The sequence below is a fragment of the Balaenoptera acutorostrata genome, chromosome 3 (genome assembly GCF_949987535.1).
Source record: "Balaenoptera acutorostrata chromosome 3, mBalAcu1.1, whole genome shotgun sequence".
NCBI lineage: Eukaryota > Metazoa > Chordata > Mammalia > Artiodactyla > Balaenopteridae > Balaenoptera > Balaenoptera acutorostrata.
The window spans coordinates 88803674-88830430 of NC_080066.1; the positions used below are offsets into that span (position 1 = coordinate 88803674).

Sequence of the window (26757 nt, forward strand, 5' to 3'; positions counted from 1 at the left end):
TAAACACTCAGGCACATGGTGTAATGCCAAGTTAATTCCCCAAAACTGTGGTCCCCTCAAAATTGTCATTTTAAAGAGAAGACTCTAAGGATATGGGTACATATGTCATATGGGTACATATGACAGGCTGCATCACTCTCCTGGGTGATGGGTCACTAGCTATTACCCATTCTGTGGGTTGTTGCAGGGGTCAGCTATGGGGTCACCCGTTCTTTGCAGTCCTCTGGAAGGCACATATTTGTGAGCTGCTTTGGGGGCAACTGCAAAGGTTACACTGGCGAGGGGGTTCTTTTACTTTTCTTTTTTTAGCATACCCTGTGATTAGCCACTACTTGCCATGTTGTTTGTCCTCTAATTTGGACAAAGGAGGAAAAATAAATAAATCCTCCTTTGTAAGGATTCAGCTGGCTGAGTGAACCGGGAGCTGCTCCAATAATTTGCTCAAAGGTATGTACAGGGCAAACTGCAAAATCCCAGGCCTGAGAGACAAAACTAGACTTTGTGTGAATGAGTCAGATTCAGCAGTTCCCTCAAAGACGACAGAGACAGAGGGTGACAGAGTCAGTTCTAAAGGCTAAAATCTGCCTGCTTGAACATCTTGGATTTTCAGATCCACACGGTGGTATGACCACTCACAGTGATTTTGCAAATTCTTATTAAAGCGAATTCTTAATTATTCACTTTGTAGGTGATCTAAGGCCTCCTTCTGTGCACTCCCTCCTTTTCTCTTTTCAGTGCTAGGTAGAAGTGACATTTTGATTATCTATTCTCCTGAATTAGCTATCTGACCTACTGTTTGCCTCTGTTTGCATGAGAAATCACGAGTAGACTTTGTCCAAACATTTCTTTCAGCTGGAGTACTGGCTAGCTGACTTGCAAAAGTGTACCATTAATCACAGGAGAGATAAGTCCAGGGAGTTAGGAATGGATAGATGTAAACTGATTTCCACGAGGCTGACTGAAAACTACTCATTTCTTTACTGTTTCCACCACCACCACCATACACTGTGATGTTCAGGATTCACAATGCCCTTTCCAATAGTATTTTATTTCATCCCAGCACCAATACTGGGATGCAGGCAGAGCTAGTAGCATTCTCCTCGTTCTCCCCATTTTACTGTGAAGGAAACTTGGGTTCAGACTATTCAAGTGATTTGTCCGAGGTTGCATAGCTAGTGACTCAGGTCTTCTGTTTCCAATTCTAGTGTTCATCCTCCTACCGTCGTTCATCAGTGATATGCTCTGACTGCCAACACCTGTCTATTGAAAAAATACCCAGTATGCATTTTTTTGAAAAAACCATCCTCAAATTTCTGTCAGAGAAATTTCTGTAACACTCCATATTTCCATAATATTCTTCCTCAACCTTTATTCCACTAACTATAAGGGGGGTTGGTACAAAAGACAATGTTTGAAAGAAGTAGAGTTAATGCTACTCTATACAGAGTTATAAAAAGAGGGGCTGATAGCAGCTGATGGTACAAACTAGGCTGGAATGTGACAGAAGGTAGGACAGGTGGGATTAATCTGAAGAATGCGAGGCAAGGAAAGGGCCCCTTACCCTGGAAAGCGCCACCACCTGGGCATCTGGTGGGACTCTGAATCTTGCATATTAGTTTCATATTATATCACATTTACAAAGCCACATAGCTAGGGAGAGAGAGTAAAAGCCTGCCCTTCTCTCATGCCAAGATTAAGAGGATCCCAGAGGTTCTAATGATGGAAGAAAAAGCTTAGACTTTTAGGATCTATCAGTTGAGAGTGAGTTTCTGAGTCTTCATACTGAGCTGTATCCTCATGCAAATGCCAGAACCACTTGAACAGTAGTTTATTTTCTAGTCCTTTATAAACTGATTGCATGATAACCAACTGGAGTGACTATTTTGAAATTCAGTTTAGTTGTCAAGATTGCCTCGAATGGTCTATTTACAGTCTTTTTTTTTTTTCTTTTTTAGCAATGTCTTTTAGAAATAGGCAGGAGTCTACACATTGCATTTCAGTCTGAATCTGAAAGATAGAGAATAGTCAAATATCTGACAAGAAAAGAGAGAGCAGGGAAACCCACCGAGGAATCACGTATCCTCCAACTTCACAGCATGCTTTTTCTTTATTAATTATTAAATTATGATTCTTTCTTGATCAATCAACTCAAAGCTGTAAATGCTCACATGAATCAATGTGCCGTACCCCAGGTGAAGTCTAGTTGAATTGAAGGCAGGAAGGAATCCTGCAGTGGTTGCCTTCCAATCAAGTAATTATTTACTACACTGCCATCTGTCTTTATTTTGCTAAGCCACTCTATCAGACACAGCAGAACCCTCGTGCTCTGAGATGGTCATAAATCGTGCAGTACTTACATGGAACACTTGACCGCACTATATTGCGAATCACGTTTCATCATGTTATTTCCTACCAGTACAATTTGGACTCTATGTTGTAGTTGGCAAACTTGCTAAATACCCGTGGGAAGTGAACAATATGAAATACTGCATTTTTTTGTGTTGTCAGGCAATAAACTAATTTCTTAAGAGAAACTATCAGCCATCAGTATTGGATGAGTTGCTGCACTATACAAGTAATAATGCTATGAGCATCAATCTTATTTACATAAAAAGTTATTCTCCTCACATAAGCCTGAGACACAGTATAGAAATAATTGTCATTAGCTGGTAAATTACCTATAAAGTTGATTTCTATTCACTGCTTTATTAACTACAGTATATGGGCACTCTGAATTGCTAATATTTCCTTTAAATTATAATCTGTGATGACACTGTGGTGTCTGTTTTGGAAAAGCTATAATGATTATCATTAACATATTGTAATGCAATACTTAAGATTTATCAGGCTCTTATTAAGCCCTATATTATAGCATAATACAATGAAATGCAAGCTTATTTCTTCCAATTCAAAATCTAATATGAGGGTTGTGTCATAAATTACGTAACTTCAAAACAATGCATGGAAATGTGGGGTAAAGTTAATTTCTATCATTATGCTGTTGTTTTTCTGCATGTTCATGTATTTGTGTAACGCTGTTTTTTCATTTACTCTAGATAATTGGTACTTATAATTATTTTATTAGCATCCTACTGCATTTTCCCTTTCTTGACTAAGAAGCAAAAATATTTCAAACATCAAAGTTGATATAAATTAGATACATCCCTTGGGAAATTAAAGGGGGATGCAGTTCACTGCCAGGATTCTTTCAGAAACATGCAGAATTTGCTTGCTGTATTGCTTTATAGAACTAAATTGACGGTGCATTTTGGCAGATGGAGCAGCGAGGGGTGGGAGCTATATCACATCTTTCAGCTTGAAGAGATCAACATACAAAACAAATGCAAATGTATAATTTAATACAAATTGTATTTTGCGTTCTCATTTTTTTAGATGGAAAAACAGTACAGCACAAAAGGCCGAAAAATTAAAATAAAATGTAGAAGGTTAACAGAACAGGTCTCTTCATATTAGGTTCTTGTGATTGTCCTCGACATCATGTCTATCTCACCACAGTCAGGCAGCCTCTATGCTGCGTTTTTGAAGGAATAGCCTTGTTCCATTCCCATCTCTCGGATTTTACCACTGCTTCTCATTATGTAAGTCATTTCCTCTCTAGCTCTCCTTTTAGAAAGGTAGAATAGAGGCTTCAAACTGACATAGGTTTGAATATTAGCTCTACTAATTACTAGCACTGTGAATCTTAGGGAAGCCTCAATTTTATTAGCTGTAAAATGGGGACAATGATTGTATTTTCCTTATAAGGTAGTTGGGATGATAACTGTTACACGTGAACATGAAGCATAACACATGGCACATAATAAGTGCTCAAAAATTTGAGCTACTGTTGCTACAATGTATTAAGTTCTACTAGGAAGGAATATAAATGAATCATGAACACCATGTAGAATTAGTATATCTGACCTGGAGATATAAAGGGTCCATGAAAAAGAAAAGGGGCATAAAAAAGGAAGGCCGAAGGCACCAAAGATAACCTTTATATTGCAATTTTGCATAGGATGGACTGTACTCTCAGTTTTATTTTTTAAAGCTCTTCATACAAAATCATAGAGTATACATATCAGATAGTGGTTCTCCATCGTTTACAAGTGCTTGATTTCTAATTTCTTCTTTCTCCTCTTCCCTTGCAAGAAAAGAATTGTTGCATCACAAAAATTCACCTAATTCACTCATGTTCCCTTCTGTTAGGATGGAGACAATCGTGAAATGCCCAAATAGAATCTGAACCCATTAGGCACCTGCACTGTCAAATCTCTTGCAGGCTTTTCCTTTCTGTGAACCTATCCAGCAAAACCCTGATCCTCTTTACCCTGGAGACCAAGTGCCGCTAGAGAAAAAGCAGACAGCTAGCAAAATTGCTCCAACTACATAGAAAGAATTGAGACTATTGTGCATGATCTTCCTCAATTTACCACTCTTACAAATCCACAGACCTCTTCATCAATCCTCCCCTCTTCACTCTAATTTTAGAAGATGAAGCATTTTTCTTCTGTGTTAGGCCAACTCTTTCATTCATGCCCTTCCCTGGATTCTTCCTGTTCCTCCAGGGTCTTACTCTATGGTCATCTCTTTCTTTACCCTCATCTTCAATCTCTCCTACTCTCCTGAGCCCATCTTTTTCAGCCTGGAAACAAGCCTTTCTCCCATTCTAAGGTCTATAGGTCTCCCTGTAGGAAACCTCCTCAACCTCATTCCTCTCCTTAACTTCCAGACTTCTCATATGGTGGGCCACATCCACATTCCCTGCCTCATCATCACGTATTCTCTCCTTAACCTACTGCATTCTGGATTCTGCCAACACCGCTCTACAGAAATTGTTCTAAGATCATCTGTGCCATGTCAATTATATTTCATTTGCAATTTTACTGGTATTTTTTGCTGCATTTGGCAATGCTGATAATTCTTCTCATTCTGAGCACTCTGCTCCCGACTTCCATGACAACACAGACTCCTGGTTCCTTTACTTCTCTGGCCGCTCCTTTCCTGCTCCGCCTTGGGGACCCTTTTCCTGTGCCTTGGGGCTCTTGACTATACACACTTTTGGGGTTATATTTTCCAGTGTCACAGTTTCAGTTTTCACCTTAATTATGATGCCTCTTGTCTTAATTTGGTGGGGCTGTCATAACACATACCATAGACTGGACAGAACACAACCGAAATTTATTTTCTTGCAGTTCTGGAGACTAGAAGTCCAATGTCAAGGTGTTGGCAGGGTTGGTTTCATTCTGAGGCCTCTCTCCTTGGTTTGTAGATGGCCATCTTCTCCCTTTGTCTTCACATGATCTTTCCTCTGTGCTTGTCTGTGTCCTATCTCCTCTTTTCATAAGGACTCCATTCATATGGGATTAGGACCAAACCTACTGATCTCATTTTACCTTCCTTACTTCTTTAAAGGCCCTGTCTCTAAATACAGTCACATTCTGAGGTTAGGACCACAACATACGCATTCTGGAGGACACAATTTGACCCAAAACATCTAAATCGACATCTCCAGCTCAGATTTCTCCTTTAAGACCAGGACTGTCTAAATGCCTATTGGACAGTTCTGGTAGGATTTCCCACAGGACCTTGTTTAAAACTGAACCAGACATCTCTTCATTAAACCTGCTCTTCCTCTTGTGTTTCCCATTTCCATTGGTAGCACCACCGTTCATTGTCAGCCAAGGAGTATTTTTTCACTCCTGCCTCTCCCATACCCCACACATCCTATCAAACCTAAAATGCTGCTCTTTGTGCCTCCAAAGTACTCTGTCCTTTTCTCTCCATCCCCTGAGAGAGGCTGCTCTAGTCCAGGCTGTCACCTTCTCTGGCTTCGATTATTACAAAAATCTTTTTGATTTGTGTTTCTGTCTCTACTCTAGTCCTCTTCACGTCCGTGCCTCATGTAACTGAAAGAGTATGAGCTCTACAACTCAAATTTCACCATATTATTCCCTCACTTAAATCTCTTCAGCAGTTCCTCATTGTCTATAGAATATGGCCCACAATTTTTAATATGACAAATGAGCCTTTTAAAATCAGGATCTTATATCAGCAGCTTCATATTTCGCTATTTCACTATTGTCTGCTTCATACTTTTTTTTTTTTTTTTTTTAAGGGAGCTTCCCGGACCAGAGCTGGAACCCATGTCCCCTGCATTGGCAGGCGAATTCTTAACCACTGTGCCACCAGGGAAGCCCCATACTTTTCACTTCAGTTACACGAGTCTGCTTTCGGTTGCCCATATACCCCATTCCTCCACATTCCTGTGTCTTCACATCTTTTCTAATGCTCTCCTCTTTGCCAGGAATGCTGTTGCTCAAACTCTCATTTTTCTCTCTCCCAACATTGCCTGGTTAACTCCTACTCATGCACTAGATCTAAAATCAAAGGTAATTTCCTCCAGGAAGCCTTTTGGAGTTAAGTGCCCCTTTTCTCTTTCCCATAATACCCTATTATCACACTAACAGTACACCCATTTTCATCATGGGGCTGTGAGTGTCTTGAGATTACAGACTCTTATTAGTCTTAGTCTACCCAGCGCTGACATATACACCATGCCTGGTACACAAGAGGTACCTTTTGTTTTAGTGTCATCTTGTCAGTGGACTCTATTGTGAAGTTTAGCTAAAGAGATAAGTAATGGATTAGAGTTCTATCTTAATATTTTAGCGACTCTTTAGGTGTGTCCTTCACTCCGTACACGAGAGGATGTGTTTAAACTCTAAGACTAAACAAGTAGTATATTTATGGGAAATCCTCTACAGGGAAAAAGCAGAATCACTAAACTGAATTAGCGTTTCCGCCTCTGACTTAGATTGGTGATTCACAGCATGATACGTTCAGGCTCATTTCCATGTTAGCTACAAACGAGATTATAGACTCTTAAAAACAAAATACATGGTTTTCTGAGGAAACAATCTTCATTTTCTGAAACATCTTGCAAAAATCAATTTGGCAACTTATTTTACCAAAGGTATTTATTTTTAGTGATGCTAGCTTTGTGGTTTTGTGACGAGAAGAATAATTGATATCTGCCCCGAATGATTCTATATTTTTGGTTAGCAGGACAAAGGCCACTTGCATTAGCAATGAGGAAAACACTGGGAAAGTGTACACACCTCGTGTCAGCACAAGAACGTTAGCTGCACTGTTGGGGATTTTGTCTGTATTGGGTACTGTGCTATCCCCAGAACCTAGAACAATGCCAGGCAGGGAGTAGGTGCTCAATGAATATCTATTGGTTGAATAAAGAAAACACATACCTTGCACCTGAAGAACCTGGGAGATGTCAAACCCTTGGCTGATTCTGACTATGACAACACCAATCTCAAAATCAAACGCATCACTGAAAGTGGAAGCAAATTGGTTAGTGATTTAAATGACTCCTTTAATCCTCAAGATTTGGACTAATACTGAACTTGCTTCTAGGATTTTAATGTAATTAAACTACAAAAATTCACTTTCAAGCATAGCCAGGAGCTGATAGCCTTTTCTGTTTGTTTGTTTTCCCTTGATGTCTTTTAAAAATGTATTTTGAGTAAAGGTAACTAACTCTTATTCAAACAATACCATCAACTAGAATTTTGATTAAGATTAGAATTTTGATTATTTAAAATACTTGATTCTTTTCTAATGTAAACAAAACAATTGCTGAAATATTTAGAACAGAAGTTTCAAGGCTGCAAAGAGCCTTTGAAATTATCAGTCAAACCTCTTACCCATTGAGGAGGAATCCTACAACATTTTGGACATCAAGTTCCCAGTTAAAAACGTCTCCAGATCCTCTAGGGAACTTTTATCATTGACTTTGGAGAGACCATTTGAAGCAACACTTTTTCATGGCAACTCTATCCTGTTGAAATTGGCAGTTGTGCCTTCTCTAAACCCAACCCAATGGAATTAGATTATCTAGAAGGGAAAGAAAGCCTTGCTCTTTTAACTGTGTTCTCGCAGAACATTTTTTCTTTGCCCTTAAATATTTGGCAAACTGATTAGTACTTTGAGTTCATTTGAAATATTCTCCTTGGGAGTTCCTTTGTTCAATCGTTTATGGATTGAACGAAGCCCAAGGAACCTTTCCGTTCGGTTGTCCTTTCCCAGAAACAATGCAGTTTGTGATTGTCTCACGATACGCAAACAAGTCTCTAGCCAAAGTAAACCTGAATTTTCAAATGGTGATATAAATAAGTTCAGTATAATATGAATATCCATTCAAAATTTGAACCGTAAGTGAACTTCACTTAAAAAAATAGATCCATTCTAGCAAAAGTGCCACAAGGTAAATTTCTGATAAATCTTGTTTGAGGTGTCCTTGATTATAAAAAGTAGACAGTGTGTTCCACAAAAAATATCTGGATTCTGCGTTAGGCAGAATAATTGTGGATCCCCAAAGGCATCCACATTCTAATCCCTGGAACCTATGAATATGTTACTTTACATGGCAGAAAGGACTTTGCAGATGTGATTAGGTTAAGGACCATGAGATGGGGAGACTATCTATCCTGGATAATGTGGGTGGGCCCAGTGTAATCACAAGGGTCCTTAAAAGTGAAATTGGGAGGCAGAAGAGGAGGTCAGAATAATGTGGTGTGAGAAGGACTTGACCCATCAAGAGCTTTGCGGATGGAGGCAGGGGCCATGAGCAGTGGGCAGCCTCTAGAACCTAGAAAAGGCAAGCCCAGGAATTCTCTCCTAGAGCCTCCAGAAGGGAAAACAGCTCAGCCCACACCTTGATTCCAGCTCAGGAAGTTAGTGTCTGAGCTTTTTTATAAAATTGAAGTATAGTTGACTTACAATGTTTTATTTGTTTCTGGTGTACAGCAAAGTGATTCAGTTATATATATATATTCTTTTTCATATTCTTTTCCATTATGGTTTATTAGAGGATATTGAATATAGTTCCCTGTGCTGTCCAGTAGGACCTTGTTGTTTATCTATTTTATAAATAGTAGTTTGTATCTACTAGTACCAAACTCCTAATTTATCCCTCCCTCACCCCCTTTCCCCTTTGGTAACTAAACCTAAGTTTGTTTTCTAAGTCCATGAGTCTGTCTGTTTTGTAAATACATTCATTTGTGTCATATTTTAGATTCCACGTATGAGTGATATCATATGGTATTTGTCTTTCTCTTTCTGAGTCTCAGACTTTTAACCTATGTATTTGTAAGCTAACACATTTGTGTTGTTTTAAGTCATTAAGTTTGAGGTAATTTTTTATGGCAGACCATGGAAACTAATACAATTATTTTAATTAAAATTAAACCATACTTAAGAATATTACAGAAATTTAAAATCTTTTAGTCAAAGAAAAATGGTAAAATATTGTACTATTGTAGTGATACCCCTTTATGTTAATAATAATACTGTGCTTTACACCATAAAACAGAACAGAACGAAAAAGTTAGAAAGGGAAATACAACATGGATGTCTGATTGTCTTCCTTCTGTATTGACTGACCCCAGTGCTGTTGTAATAAAGTCATTTAACTTCACCAAACCAGCTAAGTTTTATACTATTACAAATCTGAGCCACCTTAGCACTGAACTTTATTACCAAGAAGACCAATCATTAATTTGGTATAAAAGCCAGAAGTCTCCTCAGCTTGATATTACTGGGTTTGATTATTTTGGTCCTTTGAATTTTTACAATGTTTTGGATGGTAGGGAGTTTGGAAGACGAACTCAGATAATTTTGTATCAACTGATGGACTCTTTGACTGAAGATTCACATATTTCTTCCTATTTGCTCCACCCTTTTTTGTTCCCAAAGGTGAGGACAACATTTTACTGAAGAATCTGGATGACAGAGTGTGGATCTAATGCATTTCTAAGAATGTCTAGTCAGCAACTGAGTGTGATTTAAAATATATCAAAATGCTGTTTGCTAAGCCTGGCAAAATTCTGTCCCTGATCACCTGGTTTAGCCTTAACCTACTGAACTTAGAGCACCAGCAGGAGCCAGATAGCAGCACGTGGCATCCAGCCTTATATGTTTAGGGAACACAGTTCAGGAGGATACATTTAATACATGGGTTCCCCAGGTTAAGAGGACTGTTAAGTGAATGTCTGTTTGGTCAGTAATGCATACAATTTCAGAAGATGAAAATTATTTTCTTATGCTTTTTTTTTTTTTTTAAGGAACTCCTTTATTTACTTGTTTATTTATTTATTTTTGGCTGTGTTGGGTCTTCGTTTCTGTGCGAGGGCTTTCTCTAGTTGTGGCAAGTGGGGGCCACTCTTCATCGCGGTGCGCGGGCCTCTCACTATGGCGGCCTCTCTTGTTGCGGAGCACAGGCTCCAGACGCGCAGGCTCAGTAGTTGTGGCTCACGGGCCTAGTTGCTCCGCGGCATGTGGGATCTTCCCAGACCAGGGCTCGAACCCGTGTCCCCTGCATTGGCAGGCAGATTCTCAACCACTGCGCCACCAGGGAAGCCCCCCACTATGCTTCTTTTAATAGAACTAATATTAGAATACTTTTGTTATGTTCCCTAAATCTCCCCCAAATAATGGTAAATGTGATGCTCATTCTAGCAGGGGCCGGAGGACAGATCCTGGTATAAGGAGCACTGCGTATATGCTTGCTTTGCAAGGATGAGGATTTCTTTCCTGTGTATTAAGGACTTTTAAGTGCAGCCAGACCTCTCAGCACATTCTCCACCCTGTGGTATGAAATCAGAGTGAAGTCAGAACCCAGACAGAGGAAATCTTCCATTTTCAGAGCTGTTGACACAAAAGATGGCTGTTAGGGGTAGCTAACATTGCCCCCCTTGAGACAAAGCTGGTTAAGTATGTTCAAGCCTGGAAGAAAGGCTCAATTTTCTAGAATGGTCACTGAGGACACCCTGAGCTTCTCTGTATGTGTAGAATTTGTTTTCTCTTACTCAAAAGAAGGAACCAAGCCAGGTAGTACTTTGTGTATATATATACTTTTTGGAGGTCGCATAGCATTGGGATCATTAGTTTAAACTTTGAATTCAGTTGGTCCTGGGTCAGATTTCCAGCTTTGTCACTTATAAGACTCTGTCATTTTCTGCATTTTACTTATTTATTTATTTATTTATTTATTTATTTACTTATTTATTTATTGGCTGTGTTGGGTCTTCGTTTCTGTGCGAGGGCTTTCTCTAGTTGTGGCAAGCGGGGCCACTCTTCATCGCGGTGCGCGGGCCTCTCACTGTCGCGGCCTCTCTTGTTGCGGAGCACAGGCTCCAGACGTGCAGGCTCAGTAGTTGTGGCTCACGGGCCTAGTTGCTCCGTGGCATGTGGGATCTTCCCAGACCAGAGCTCGAACCCGTGTCCCCTGCATTGGCAGGCAGATTCTCAACCACTGCGCCACCAGGGAAGCCCCATTTTACTTAATTTTAAATGTCTGTGTCTCTACTTTAAAAATGGGAACAGTACTTCCCATTTGAAGTACTTACTTCAAACGCTTCTTGTGAGAATTAAGTGGGATAATTCACGTTAAGGACATTAGCCTGGCACCGGCTAGTCTTTTAAGGATTATCATTATTATCCCTTTCCCAAGACTTCTTCAATTTTTAGATATTAGATGTCACATACCTTTTAGAACTTACTTTTTGTCTATAAACCAACACTGCTACCTCAGCAAAGGGAGAGCTGAGGCTCTGGGGTAGTGAACTCATTATCCAAGGCTCGGGATAAGACAACGACTGAATTGAGCACACCAGTCAACCGAAGATCCAAGTGTTTTGAAAGAACAATTCCTTCCTTACCTAGTTGTCCTTTGCTTTTGCTCTTATAAATAGGTTTTAAGATTGTAGCTCTTAATATTTACCTTTTTCTTTGACACCAAATTTCCCCAACCCTGCCTCCTCTGATGCTATGATTCCCTCAAGTTGTATTATGCTGGCAATGTTTTCTCACTTTGGTAAAGAATTCAGAGTACCAGGGGAATGTCTTCTTCTCAGGCAATTTATTCTGTACAACAGTGTCAGTTATGTACTGCCCTGGTTAGTGCTGTATAAACAAGAGCACGTCTTGAAAGCCATCACTTACTGTATGATTCCCACGTAGTTTTCAATCTCCGTCAGGGGAGCCTTCCTCCAGTTTTTTTTATATCCGATCACCAGAGTGTTTGGTTTCATTCTTCCTAAGCCTGAGGCCTAAACAGAGGAGATAAACACATGGGCAATCCTTACCAGGCCAGGAAACTACCACTGCAGATGAAAAATAATGTCCAAAAGAGCACTGAAGTAATGTTTGAAGATTCTGAAGATTAGATTACATTTTAGTGCATGTCCTTCATGCCTGTACTCAAGCATAAAATAGAAAGATTAGTTCTAAATCATCTCAGCCATAAATGGATTTTAGATGACAGAAATGAAGCTTTTCTAAATTAGCAGTCATTTGCATTTCTTCCGATACACTCATTAAAATGGTTCAGTAATTTAAAATCAAGTGAGGGTCGGCTTATCTGTTGGCATGCGTGTTGTAACTTAGTGGTTCAAAGCTCATTTCCACCTGCTGTATCCATAATGTCATTAGCAATAAAATCCATGTTTGGAAAGTTCTTATATAGAAGGATCGCTGAAACTTCTACTTACATTATTTATTGAAGAATAACTGAACTATGTTTCCAGAACCTAAATCTCTTACATGACAGTATCATGAATAGCCATCTTCCATATCAGAAGTTTCACTACCCCCATTAGATGACAGAATACGGCTTCCAGTTAATTAAATTTAATCCGGCAATATTGCTGAGCACCTATTAATTGCAAAGTGCTGTGTTAGGTGCTGTGAGAGAGTAGTGAGGCATATTCTTTGGCCTGAAGGAGCTTAGAATAAGGTTGAGGTGATGAGATATATAATAATTATAATTCAAGTGCAAATGCAGTAGGAAATCATATGGAAGCATAAAGGAAGAAAATTTGAATTCCAGCTAAGGATTCATGAATGGTTTCATGGGAGAGGTGGCATTTGTTTTGGATCTCGCAGGTTGGTTAGATGTTGCCAAGTAAAGGTAAGGAGAGCAGTGGAAGTGAAGGAAGGATATTCTGGGTTATGGGAAGAGTGAAACAAATGATCAGAGGGGGGTATTTTAGAGGGGACAGTAGCAAGTGGAAAGAGATAGGCATTGATGGAGGGTTCCTGAAATAAACTTTGCCTCCACCACATTTGGTGTATTGCCCTTAGAAATGTACAGGTAGCAGAACAGCACCTTAGAGCTGTCATCTGGCCCCTGGCAGATGCACGGCAGTATGGATGTAGTCTTCTCCATGACTACAATTTGGGGATGTGGTCATTGATACCATAATTTCTTTATTCAAAATGCTGTAGTTCGATTTTTTAGTTTTTTAAGGAACCTCCATACTGTTCTCCATAGTGGCTGTATCAATTAACATTCCCACCAACAGTGCAAGAGTGTTCCCTTTTCTCCACACCCTCTCCAGCATTTATTGTTTCTAGATTTTTTGATGATGGCCATTCTGACCGGTGTGAGATGATACCTCATTGTAGTTTTGATTTGCATTTCTCTAATGATTAATGATGTTGAGCATTCTTTCATGTGTCTGTTGGCCATCTGTAGAACTACCATATGACCCAGCAATCCCACTACTGGGCATATACCCTGATAAAACCATAATTCAAAAAGAGTCATGTACCAAAATGTTCATTGCAGCTCTGTTTACAATAGCCAGGACATGGAAGCAACCTAAGTGTCCATCATCAGATGAATGGATAAAGAAGATGTGGCACATATATACAATGGAATATTACTCAGCCATAAAAAGAAATGAAATGGAGGTATTTGTAATGAGGTGGATGGAGTTAGAGTCTGTCATACAGAGTGAAGTAAGTCAGAAAGGGAAAAACAAATACAGTATGCTAACACATATATACGGAATCTAAGGAAAAAAAAAAAAAAAAGGTCATGAAGAACCTAGTGGCAAGACGGGAATAAAGACACAGACCTACTAGAGAATGGACTTGAGGATATGGGGAGGGGGAGGGGTGAGATGTGACAGGGTGAGAGAGTGTCATGGACATATACACACTACCAAATGTAAAATAGATAGCTAGTGGGAAGCAGCCGCGTAGCACAGGGAGATCAGCTCGGTGCTTTGTGACCACCTAGAGGGGTGGGATAGGGAGGGTGGGAGGGAGGGAGATGCAAGAGGGAAGAGATATGGGAACATATGTATATGTATAACTGATTCACTTTGTTATAAAGCAGAAACTAACACACCATTGTAAAGCAATTATACTCCAATAAAGATGTTAAAAAAAAAAAATGCTGTAGTTGTCAGTGCTTCCCTTTAGTGCCACTCTGTCCTGCCCTTTTTGTCATGACCCCTCTGTACTCCACCATTTTTCTTTGAAGAAATTCAGGTGAACAAGCTTTATGCACTGTCGAAATTTTTTACAATTTCTTCTGGATTAGCATATGAATTGTTTTCCATACCAATGTCCTTTCACTCCCTCTTCTTATTTTGTGTCTGTCCTCTCGTTCCTAGTTGAAATTTATTATTTTACTAATCTTCCATGATAATTTTACATTAAATGTGTAACCTTCCCAACGTATTTAACCAAAGAGCTACTGAAAAGTAACTCACTACTGAAAGAAAAATCAGCATCTTGCAATGACACCTATTTCTGTGGTTTATCAAATTAAAAACAGATGAAAAGAGACTCATGGGGGTACTAGATCTTTCAGAAATGGTTTCTCTGCAGACAGAAATGCATCAAATACTCTTACTCTCCAAAATATTACAATTTAATCAACATGTTTTCTTTCTTGCCTGTACAAGCCATCAGAGTTACCTGGAAGCAATCCTGAATTTTGACACTCCTGTAGGTGGCAATTCTGAAACCTAAATACGTCATTTAGTATATGTAGAATCAGGTTTTCCCAACCATATTAAAGCCCAAATTATTAGAAAGCCAAGCCCTATAATTTCTGAGTTTCTCTTGGATTGTTTTAGGAGTCCCTGGCACTCTAAATTATGAAAATCAGAACTAGGGAAAGACTCTATATATTTATTATAGAAGGTGAGGAAAAAGGAAAGAATAAGGGAAAAAAGATGGAAGGACTGTGGGTTTTAATGTTGAACCACAGATATTATTACATTTTATTTAACATTCTGGAAATAATTTAGGAGGAGAGGGAGATTTTATGCCCGGGATCACCAGGAATTTATTTAGTCCAGTCTTGCAGCTGCCCTCACACCATTTGCAAAAGAAAAAAGGAAAAGAATGCCTGACTTGAGCATTGCTGTATTCAGTATGAGATGTAAAAATAGTTTGAAGTTTTAATAGGATCTTGAATGTCGTCAACGATCAGAACAAATTTGCATTTCAATAAGTATGGGGACAGAATATATGCTGTTGGCCAAAGGCAACCTCATTTTCCATTTCCAGTGACTCACTCATAGTTCATTGTAATAGAACCTCTCTGCTTCTGTTTTAGCTTTGCCTGTCCCCAGGAATTCAAAATGAATTCCTTAACCATCTGCATTGATCTCTGATGCTGGTCTGCCTAACTGGAGCCATTCCATTTGGGAGCTTCATTAAAATGGAGTGCTAATTGTCTTCTGCCTCTGTACTCATTCCCTCAATGCCAGCCTTACCTGAAGGAGACTTCGGACACCATCCCTGAAACAATCTGCCGCCACTGCTGCATAAAAAGCCTTGATTTTGTTTTTTATAAGCCAGGCCTGCTTTTTTGCCATGCCACTGTTCATCTCTTTAACACACAGCTTGCGCGGTCCCTGTACGACACAATCAGATATTGGTTAGAAGTCCTGCTATTATACATCACACTGCTGTTGTTTTCTAAAGGACAAAAAGAGCCAGCAATGCCCGCATTGAGTTAAGAAATGGGAAAGAGGGGAAAACACCTCAGTAAACAGGATTCACAGAAATTCAACCTTCTGGAGAGGAGCTGGGTTGCTCACATTTTTCAATTTCCATGCAGAATGTCTAGATGTATTAGCACCTACTTAATTAACTGCCTCATGTCGAAAGAAAGAGCTGAGGGCATCATGGCACATGAGAAAAATACTGAAAATGTGATTGAAGAAGTTGAGGATAAATTCACAATCAACCTTCGACTCTATAGCGAGAGCCACATTTAGGAACACCAAGGAAATCTCAGCTAGAGCCCAGTTTCAAGAAATGTGACAGCACTCCTGGGAGCCAAAATATGGTGAGTTGCAAATCCTGGCAGGAACTACCACATCTTGACAATTCGATTAGGCCCATTCATTGCTTTTTGTGTATGGTGAAGACACCTTTGTACCACTTTTCCCTGTGTAATGTTGACATACTCCTATTTGAATTAACATTTCCCACTACTCAATGAAGTTGGTGGGATTAGAAATTCACATACCTATGGCATAGGAAGAACAGATTAAGAGAGAAGGAGGCAGGTGTTGCGGCGGTAGATGAAGCATTTTATAATTTCAAGATTTGAGTTCTGGAAGCTCATTTTAATTAAGATTTCTGTTCCTGTTTCTTCTTCCTTAAATGTCCAAGCTAGCGCTAGTCTTTGCATGTTTCAAATCAATCCCAAAGGTATTTCTGATTATCTACCATGTGCCTGACAAAGGTAGAAATCTACTATTTTCCTGGAAAATTCTTTCAATTCATAGAGAGATTTGGTATCTTATTGAATTGTCTTAGATTTCTTACTAACCACCTCAGATCTTGGTAAAAAGCAGTGAACAGGACTGGAATGGGGCTTAAGATTCTGCATTTCTAACAGACTCCCAGATGACACAGATGCTGCTCGTCCTCAGATCATGCCTGGAGTTGTAGTCTTAGAGGGTCTTGGATTGGAGAGAAAGGGCGTGGTGTGTATGAAAAAGATACCAGGTTTTGTGGTCAGACAGAACTTGGGTTCTAAGTTTGGCCACTTTGGAGGTAGTTAATGATGTCTGAGCTTTGATAAGTTATTCTGGAAACGGATCAAATAGCTATCCTGCAAGGTCATCTCAAGCAGTCATGATAAACTACCTAGTATGATGTCTGGAATATAGTAAGTGCTCATCCAAAGTTGATTCTTATTATAATAAAAGAGTCCTCACAATCTTGTTGAAGTCCCAGACCTTATTCCACCACTGTGTCTGTTCTACAACAGAGCTGAAAGAGTGCTCAACTGGGAGCTAGAGTGTAGGGTTTAGATCTGGCTCTTGGCACTGTCTAGCTGATACCCTGGGTATGCCATTTGTTTTCTCTCAATGTAGGCTCTACATTTATAAGAATAAGGAAATTGTCTAGGCCATCACTGTCCAGTATGATTAGCCCTTATGCACATGTTGATATTGAGCATTTGAAATGTGACTAGTCCATACAGAGAGGTACTGGAAATGTAAAACATACACTGGACTTTGAAGCCTTAGTATGAAAAAAAGAATGTAAAATATCTCATTAATACTTTAATACTGATTGTATATTGAAATGATAATAATCTGGATGCATTGCATTTACCTGTTTCTTTTTACTTTTTTTAATTGGCTACTAGAAAATTTTAAATTACATTTGTGGCACATATTATATGTCTATTATACAACACTAGTATTCTCTGGGGTCACTTCCATTTTAACATTCTATTTAAATCGGGTCAGATTCTTTTTTGCACTTATTTTTACCAGAATGTTTTCTAGAACTTACCAACATATCAAAACAGTTTGGATAACTTACATTACAGTTAAAAAATAAGAACCTCCAATGAAGATGGAGAAGGTAAAGGCATAGGAAGGATAGTTATTAAACCAGAAGACCTAGCCTGAGGAAACATATGTCATTATAGATCATATTTTGCTCAGGGTTCTGTCAATGCATTTCAACCACTAGTCCTTCTTGGTCATCCTAGACACCATCAATTGCAAAAGAAAGAAATATTTTATTCAATGAAGCTGAATGGTAACAACAGCCATGACATAGAAGAATAACCAACAGCTAGGAAAGGTATCAGACTATGAGTATATTGAGTTGTACCACAATGACTTTGAACCCCTGGGGAAACTGGCATTTATTTAAATAAATATAGTCTAATATATATCTTTTAGTATTACAGAAATCCAAATTAAACATTAATTGTGACAGAGAGATTTACTTTAGTGCCTAAATTTGCCGTATTGAGAAGTCATAAAAATATTTCACGTAGAATCTCTCTTGGCTAAAAGCAATTATAATATCCTTGTAGCACACGTATTAATGTGAGGCAAGGCTACAATACAAATGTAGTATGGAAAAAGCAAAGTAACAGAAAGGGAAGACACACTGGAATATAATTATTCAACATTCAAATACGTCATAGTCACAAAAATGAATTTAACCACCCAATTAAAATATTATAGAGGTTAGCTCAGTTAGGATCCAAATTACGAGTATATAAGTTAATTCAGGATTTGAACAAAGAAGCTCTAAAATTTTTGTATATATTATAACTTTGACATTGATTGAGAAAGGGGTAAAGAAATTCTAATTATTTAGTCTGGAGAAGAAACTGATGTGACATTACTTCAAATAAATGAATATTATGAAAAAGAATTTGCAAAGGATTTCCAATATTATTGGGATCAAATAGAGGAATTTGGGCCAAATGCAGTGTTCTTTCCAACTCTTACATTTTAAAACATTAAGAGTCTTATTGCTCTGTCTTTGCTTTGCTTTCCTTGCCTTTCTGGTTGGAACTGTGGGAAAGAAAATTTTTCCTTTTCTGATTTGGTGCATATTTCATTTCACCGTGCATCCTAGTGCCCAGTCATAGGTCACTTCATTCTTCCCGTATTTTGTCATGTCATTATTTTATTAACGTCATGACAGAGACTTAATGACTATAAAAGAATCAATTCATCTAAAAAAAGCATTTTCTTCTAGACGGAGGTGAAAGTTGAGATTAAAAGAAGGATGACAATAGAAAAAAAAAATGGAAATTTTAATTTTCCCTGGGTTATCTATGCTTGAACTGCCCTCCATGAGCCATAGAGTTAAAAGTTGGTTGTCTTACCTGAATTTTCTAATTTTCTTAAGAGATTCTTTGAATTCAAAGAGAATTTTAGGTTTTATTAAGATATTTTGTAAATTTTCCAAAAAAAAGAGAGAGAGAGAGAGAGAAAGGGTAACAGGGTGATATCTTGTTAAAAGGGGATCTATATGAGGAAGCTGGTCAAAAGTTATTCCTTTTCTTCTTTACAGTGAGAGGGGAGAACAGGACAATCAAGGTTTAAAGAATATTAATGAGTAGGAAAACATTAATCAAAATAGATCTACATCTTGGTACACATAGGTGAAATGACTAGAAGAAAATCAATCAAACTCAGATAACATTGCCTTTGGAGACAGAGAGATCCCTGGGGCTGAGCAGCTATTAAGGGGACTTTAGCTTGATGTGCAATGGTTTATTTCACTTAAAAAGTGAGTGGAAGCATCTAAGAAAAATGCTAACTGTTGTTAATTAGGAGAAGTAGAATATGGGTGTTGTTTTATTGACTATAGTTTTGTCATATGAAATTGCCAATATTCAACAGCTTTTGACATCCAAAAATGTAAATTTCACATGATTCAACCTAATATTTTTCTTAATGCTTCAAAATAAAAAATAGAAGCAATCTAAAAAAAAAAAATCTTTATTTTTCAGCCAACACAACACAATGTACTTAATAAAAGATGCCACTGTAAACTTGAAAGCCTTTTGCAGTTTTAAGACAAAATTTAGAAAAGAAGTAAGTGTTGCATTTTCTGGCAATAATGACTTAATCTAATTGGCATTTTAAATCCCAGATCAATTGGGCCACCTTTCCGTATTTAAAGTATATTTGTTTTAATAAAAAAAAAACAACCAACCTTCCTTTAAATGCAAAACTGAGAAGTAGATGAGTGAGTGACTGCTGAAGCACGATGCCTTTTCTCTTGATGAACTGACAGTGTAATACTTTTAGAACTGAATGTAGTGTACCCAGAGAATTAAGGGTACATAAGTCCAAACTAAGTAATCTGCAATGATTGGTTTTACTATCTCTCCAGCTACTATGAATAAGTGAGGGAACTAACTGACAAAGAAAGGCAGTGTTTTTTAAGCCACGGTACATAGGGTAGAATTGGTGGCGATCACAACCCTTGACTTAATATTTGCCTGTTGCTGAGCCCACTGAACTTGCCTATGCTCAGAAATACGAGGGGATGCTAGAAGGTGGAATCCTACTCCTAGTCTTCATATGGTGAGAGGAGTGAGGCACACAAGAAAAAGAAAATTACTTACATGTTGAATATAAAGGCTCCTGGGATATAAGTATATCACTGACTTATTATAAGGTAATTTACAGGAGAAGAATAGACATTATTTTAAGTTACCAAGCTGCATTCCTTAAAAAGTATCCCCTAATTTGTCCTGATGAGGGGTCCCTCATCTGAAATCTTTAGGCTTAGTAGAATAAGGCAAGAGGTAGGAAGAGGCTCTGATGGGTGAGTGTAAGAGTTAGTTGAATAGTTGGAAGGCTACAGTGTGGGCTTGGGGCCCAGCAAAAGAATAATTCTTAATTTCAACTTCAGCAGCTTGTAGGGCTACAATGTCTAGTCCTTTAAAAATGCCTCTTTGCAGGAAATGGCAGCTGGGGGCCTGTGTTTTCTGTCTGCCCACCAGCATCGAAATGCCAGTGAGCTCTGTGCCTTGCTCCTTCCTTGTAGTGTATGGCACTTCATGTCAGCACGTCAAGGAACTGGAGGTCACCAGAGGGATGGAGCACAGAGCCTGCTGTCCGGTGATTAGTTGCGTGGGAGTGCGTATCTCACTATTCTATCCTGATCAAGCCATTGGATACCTAAGAGTCCAAGATCCAAAGTTTGGACCTGGTTTCTCTAAGAGAGGGTGTGTTAGGTTTCTGTTGAAGGGGATATATTTTCAGAATGAAAATGGCAACCATGGTATATCGAAAATATACCATAATAATGACAATATCAACAGTAACAACTAAAATTAATTGAGCATTTACTATTTGACAGACACTGAGCTGACTACTAGAAAGCTTATCTTACAGATTTCTCACAACCCTGTAACAAACGTAGGTGCTATCATCATCATATCATCATCATCATCATCATTATTGTGCCCATTTTATACCTGAGAAAACTGAGGCATAGGGAGACTAAATTATGGGCTCAAGGGACTCACAGCTAATAAGTGGCAAAACAGTGATTCAGAACTTGACTGTGTGTCTCAAAAGTCCATGAGCATGAACTTCCTAGAGTTAAAAATTAAATTGTTATCTCTCAACATCATTGTTACCATTTAACCTTTGCCACAAGGTTGGCCTAACCACCAACCGCTATGCTTTTGGGGAAAAAAATTTAATGGTAGGTCGACTTCCGCTACATCCCCTTCCATCTGTTTCTTTGCAAAGATGATTGACAACAGAGCATGGAGTTGAAAAATGCTGACAGCATCTGCAGCCCCAGGAGCTCACAGAGGGTAGCTAACTGGAAAGTCAGTAACTGATACAGTAACTATTTTCTGTCCCCAAGAGAACCTCAGCACCTGGGAGCAAGGCTCTTGGGCCTTACTCAGAGGGACCAGCATAGTGATGTATAAAGTGGTCCAATATACATGTCAAACAACCAGGGCCATTAGAGATACAGACCTAAGTACCTATTTCACATGAAATGATATTCCAGAATCATACTGTTTTATTATAGTTAAAACAGCAAAGGGTTAATTTAAAGTAATATCTCATCTCTATAAAAAGACCTTTTCTCCCTTGCTAATATATGACTGTTTATACTCCAAGTTCATTTCTCCTGTCCTAAAGATATTTTATTGCCTGCTAAACTAAGTTTTCTCTAAATTGCCAGAGAAGAAAAGCCCCCCAAACTGCTTATTCCATCAAAACTGGCTCCTGTGTTTTATTGGCCAAAATGAAATCCACTAATCCAGGGCACCAAAGATGAGAGAAGGGTTCTTGACAAGATTTTAAAAAATCCTCTGGAGTCACTGTTGGTCATTACTTAACCTGTCAATCTTATGTAGTCAGTAGGATTCCCTCTACCCACTACGGGATTATTACATTGAGTTATATTGTTTGAGTGATTATCATATAAGCACTGAGAGGAAAGAGAATATGACCAGCTTGCTTCATATTGCATTTTAGAGTATTGCCAAGTGTAAAAAGATGCTTAAGTGCTGGTCATGATGACATGTGGTGAATTAACCCCTGCATCATTGCACAGTCGGCTGGCCGCAGGGTTACGCAGCTTCCTGACAGCCCTATTCCCCAGCAAGTATTGGAAGTTTAGGGAGTGGTACCTGATTCTGACAGCACTCTCAGGGATACAAGTCTGCTAAGGCTTTCTCCTCATACTGTAACACAGAGCACAATTGGGTGACTTGGACCGATATGCTGGCTCTGCCTCTTTCTTGTCATGTGACCCTGTGCATAATTTAATTTTCCTGAATCTCACTTTTCTAATCAGTATAGTGAGAACAGGGCTTCTTTTCCTCTCTGCCTCACTAGCCTGTTATGTAGATTGAAATAAGAAAAACTGTAGGAAAATACTTTGAAGAATAGGTAAGTACGATAATAATACACTGGCATTGTTGAGGATTTTGAGTGGTATGTGTGCATGAGAGAGAGAGAGAAACAGGGAGACACATACACAGAGAGAGAGCACGTGAGAGCACACTGTGCGAATACAAGTAGAAGTAGCTGGTTTGGAGAATTTAGACTTATTATTTTGTTATAATTTTAATGCTTTCTCCTCACTTTATAGATTGGTGATTGGTCAGTAATTATGGTTAAATGTTTAGCATCTACTTTGAATACCTCCTGGGAAAACCACAAATAAGTTATCATTAGTCTACCACATACTTCCTGAACAAAAAAGGAACTCATTCAGCTCTGAGTATTTATCTAAGGCATGGAGAACTTGGTTTAACTCCCTAGATATCTGTAGTGTCATTAAGTTTATCCAAATATTTAATCTAGATTCTACATGCTTTCATTTAAGGCCATTCTGTCTGGCTCTCTCCTCATCAGTTAATCTATATAATAGTGCTCTCTGGCTCTATCCTTTCTATTCTATCCTTTCATATTTCTGGGAACAGTTATCACCCCAAATAATTTCATTTTATTTCTGAGCCAATTCTCTTTTCCTTGACTCAAAGACCATCATTTAGAAATATTTATCACTTTTAGTTGGTCTCTTGTGAAATCTGAAACACATTGTATCCACTCATTTAAATTCAGGATCACGGGCCCTTGCTAGTCCTTGTTATATGAATCAAGGAAAAGCGTCCTTGTCCAAACTGCCTTGCCATTCTCCAATCACTGTGTGTACCTGTTAGGCTCATCTAAAAGAACACAAGTGAGCAGGGAGGAAAAAGCACCTTCAGGGGAGGAAGTGGCTCTTACCACAAAGACTTCACAGCAGATGCAAAGGCCACTGTTCTTGGTAAAGGCGTGAGTTATATCCAAGAGAGCAGGTCTTGTCATGGGTCCCCCTGTTAAGACAATGCACTGGGGCCTGGAAGTGGAGAAGAAAAGATGTGAGAACTGGCCATGGCAAGAAGCCTGTGAGCCCAGAACCACCCCAATGGAATGGACTGGTACAGAAGGTTTGGCAAAATGGGACAACCGCTCTCCTATTTCTTGGGTTTCTCACTAGAAGTCTTGAATCATCATGACTTCCTGCGAATCTTGCCATCTTTGCATTCTTAGTTTAGTTAGTGACAGTAAAAATGTAAAGTAAGGAAAAGGTAGTCTTGGGTTCCCCCTGTCTTTTTCCTCTGGACAATACCCTATCCCAAATCCCCAGTACAACCTGTCCTTTTCCAACCAGTATTTTCATGTTATTTTCCTTCACCCTCCTTTCAAAGCTTGTGGTTTGAGGTTCCATTCAAAATAAGATATAACTAATGAAGAACTTAGAGTGTAACTTCTCCTAAGGGAATTCAGTAAGCCACAAAGCCTTAAGCTGAATGGAGACAGCAACAATGATTAATGTGTGTGGGGATTTGGGGACATCTCTCTGAAATCATGTCACTGAGATCCCCTCTCTATCTGTTCATGGACGGTGACAGCCAGCACTATGAGAGATTATAGCTGGGGGTGAGCATAGCTCAGAGTAGAAGAAAAGAAGCACTCATTCATAGGAGGTGCTGTCGTGAAAATGCGGCAGTTTTGTAAGACTGCCTATCTTAGAATATATCCATAAAGCGTGTAACTAGTGCATTGGTCTCCCGTAGAGGAAAGCTACTTCTAATGTGAAATAACACCAGGATGCCTGAGAAGCCAGTTTTACCTGAAATTTTTCACGTGGTCTTCCACTGTAGTTAGTTCCAGAGCATTGTCTAAAGCACTCACATAGGAAAGAGCCTGTGTGGAGGAGCCCCAGTTCACATCTGTGGACGAAGGAGAAATCTGGCATAAAAGCACCCAGCTTCCCTCTGTATACTGTGAATATTTTTATAAGCCACCCCCTTCTATGATTTTCCTTGGCTATGTCAGCAGTGACGAACACCCAAATAAGAGAAAACATAATGTAGTATTTCCTAGAAAGAGAAGTGTGTCCTTCTATGAACACTTTGTAAATTCTTAGAAGTGAGACCTCTCTTTCCAGCTAAGGATCAGACTTTAGAGCTGCAGCCTAAGAAACCTTACTCGGTGGAATAGGCTGTGTTATAACCACATTGCAGGCAGATAGATTTGGGAAAATGGTCAGCCCCTGAATAAATTCAAGAGGTCTTCACAAATTCTTAAACTGAAAAGAAAAGAGGCATTTCTGCATACATAAGACAGTGTGCAGTAATCTTTATATTTGAATCATGAAACTGAATAGCTCGGGAATTCTTACTTCCAGGTGTCCATGAAGAGGGTCAATCTTTAGCAAGCATTTTAGTTTAATTTTTTTAGGACCTAATCTTCATAACAAGGGAGGTAAGCACTGCCATGTCCTGACTTAAATTTAAAAAATTAAATATTAGATGGATCCTCTAAATTTTATAAGAAGTCCCTGATGGGAATGTACAGATTCATCCCAGATGGCAGACAGAACCATCTCCTCAGTCTTGCTCAGAATAGCCAGGAAAATGATGAGATATAATTATCTGGAGATAAAGAAGATTAATATTGATTGTGTTGACTATGCACTGGGCATTTAGCATAGCTTAGGTTCTTTCATTCTTTTAAAAGCCCTATTAATCAATTGGATATTTATATGCAAAAAAATCAGCCTTGAGCCATTCCTCACACTACAAAAATTAACTCAAAATGGATGAGACATAAATTAAAAATTTAAAGCATTAAAACTTTCAGAAGAAGTTTGTAACCTTGGATTAGGGAAAGATAGATTAGAAGCAAAAAGCCCAACCATAAAAGAAAAACATGATAAATTAGACTTTATAAGAATTAAGAATGTCTGCTCTTCAAAAAAAAACTGTAAGGAAAATGAAAAAACAAGTCACAGACCTGCAGAAAACATTTGCAAAACATGTACTGCTAAAGGATTTGCATCTAGAATATATAAAGAGGTCTTACCACTGAATAATAAGAAAACAAACAACTCAAAAAATGGGCAAAAGATTTAAACAGACACTTGACAAAAGAAGATATGTGGATGGCAAATAAGATGTTTGACATCATTAGTCATCGGGAAAATGCAGACCAAACCACACCGATTAGAATTTTTTTTAAAAAAATCAACTGACAGTAATAAGTGCTACCAAGGATGCAGAGCAAATAGGACTTCCATTCACTGCTGTTAGGAATGGAAAATGATACTGCTACTTTGGAAAACAGTTTGGCAGTTTCTCATAAAGTTATGTGTACACTTATTATATAATCATAAATCCCACTCCTAGAGAAACGAAAACATATGTCCACATAAAGCCCTGTGTGTGAATGTTTATAGCAGTTTTAGATATAATCACCCCAAGCTGGAAACAACCCAAAGGTCCATCAAAGGTGAATACATTTTTTTAAAAATTGAGATATATTCATACAATGGAATACTACTCAACAACAAAAAGGAACAAAATACTTTTACCTGCAACAACATGGATGAATCTAAAAACCTCATGTTAAGTGAAAGAAAGCATACACAAAGGCTACACACTATTTTATATGGTTCTGCATAATACTCTGGAAAAGACAAAGCTATAGGAACAGAAATCAGAAAAGTTGTTGCTAGGGGCTAAGTTGGGGGGAAGAGATTGCGCAGAATCTTTTAGCAATGACGGAAACGTCCTCTATCTTGATTGTGGTGTTGGTTACAAGACTGGGTAAGTTTGTTACAACTTACAGACTGTACATCTAAAGGGGGTTAATATTACCATACATAAATTATACCTGATGTTAAAAATGGATAAAGTGATAAAGAAAAGCAACAAAAGCACACCCTCCAAAGTAGTTACTACCTTCTCTATTTTACTTGTGGAGTAATGGTAAGGAGAGTGTGAGGATGGCTCAGGGCCTGTCTGGCCCCTGAGACTGGACCTCTGAGTACTGCACTCCTTAATCTCTAGCCTCTCCCAGCTTCAATCCATCCTTCTCACTGGTTCTAGAGGCAACATCCAAAGTTCATATCCAACTGAATGATCTATGGCAGCTTCTTGCTGCTCCATATTCTTTAGCACGACACTTAAGTTTGTTTATCTGGCCCAACCTACCCTTCCAGGCTCACCTTCAGGCCCCTTCTCCTCAGCACCCGAGGACTCCATCGTGGTAAAGGCCTTGGAGCTTCCTAAATATGCCACATACTTGCATGCTTCCTAACTTCACTCACACTTTTTCTTCTGCC

The 26757-nt window shown here is 38.7% G+C and overlaps 1 protein-coding gene and 1 long non-coding RNA gene across 8 annotated transcripts in view; one reads left to right on the plus strand and one right to left on the minus strand.

The window, feature by feature from the left end:
- LOC103000497 (uncharacterized) overlaps positions 1 to 26757 on the plus strand; it is a 137590-nt gene that overhangs the window by 45265 nt on the left and 65568 nt on the right. The gene's annotated exons all lie outside the window — the stretch shown is intronic.
- The window catches only part of SLC12A1 (solute carrier family 12 member 1), a 93173-nt gene that overhangs the window by 17162 nt on the left and 49254 nt on the right, over positions 1 to 26757 (minus strand). For all 6 annotated transcript variants that reach the window (XM_057544651.1, XM_007170446.2, XM_057544649.1 and 3 more), the window contains exons 16-20: positions 24262 to 24361; positions 23373 to 23484; positions 15594 to 15734; positions 12019 to 12125; positions 7266 to 7348 (exon numbers count right to left, since the gene is read on the minus strand). In XM_057544651.1, the coding sequence (XP_057400634.1) occupies positions 7266 to 7348; positions 12019 to 12125; positions 15594 to 15734; positions 23373 to 23484; positions 24262 to 24361 (543 nt within the window). The remainder of the gene's footprint in view (positions 1 to 7265; positions 7349 to 12018; positions 12126 to 15593; positions 15735 to 23372; positions 23485 to 24261; positions 24362 to 26757) is intronic.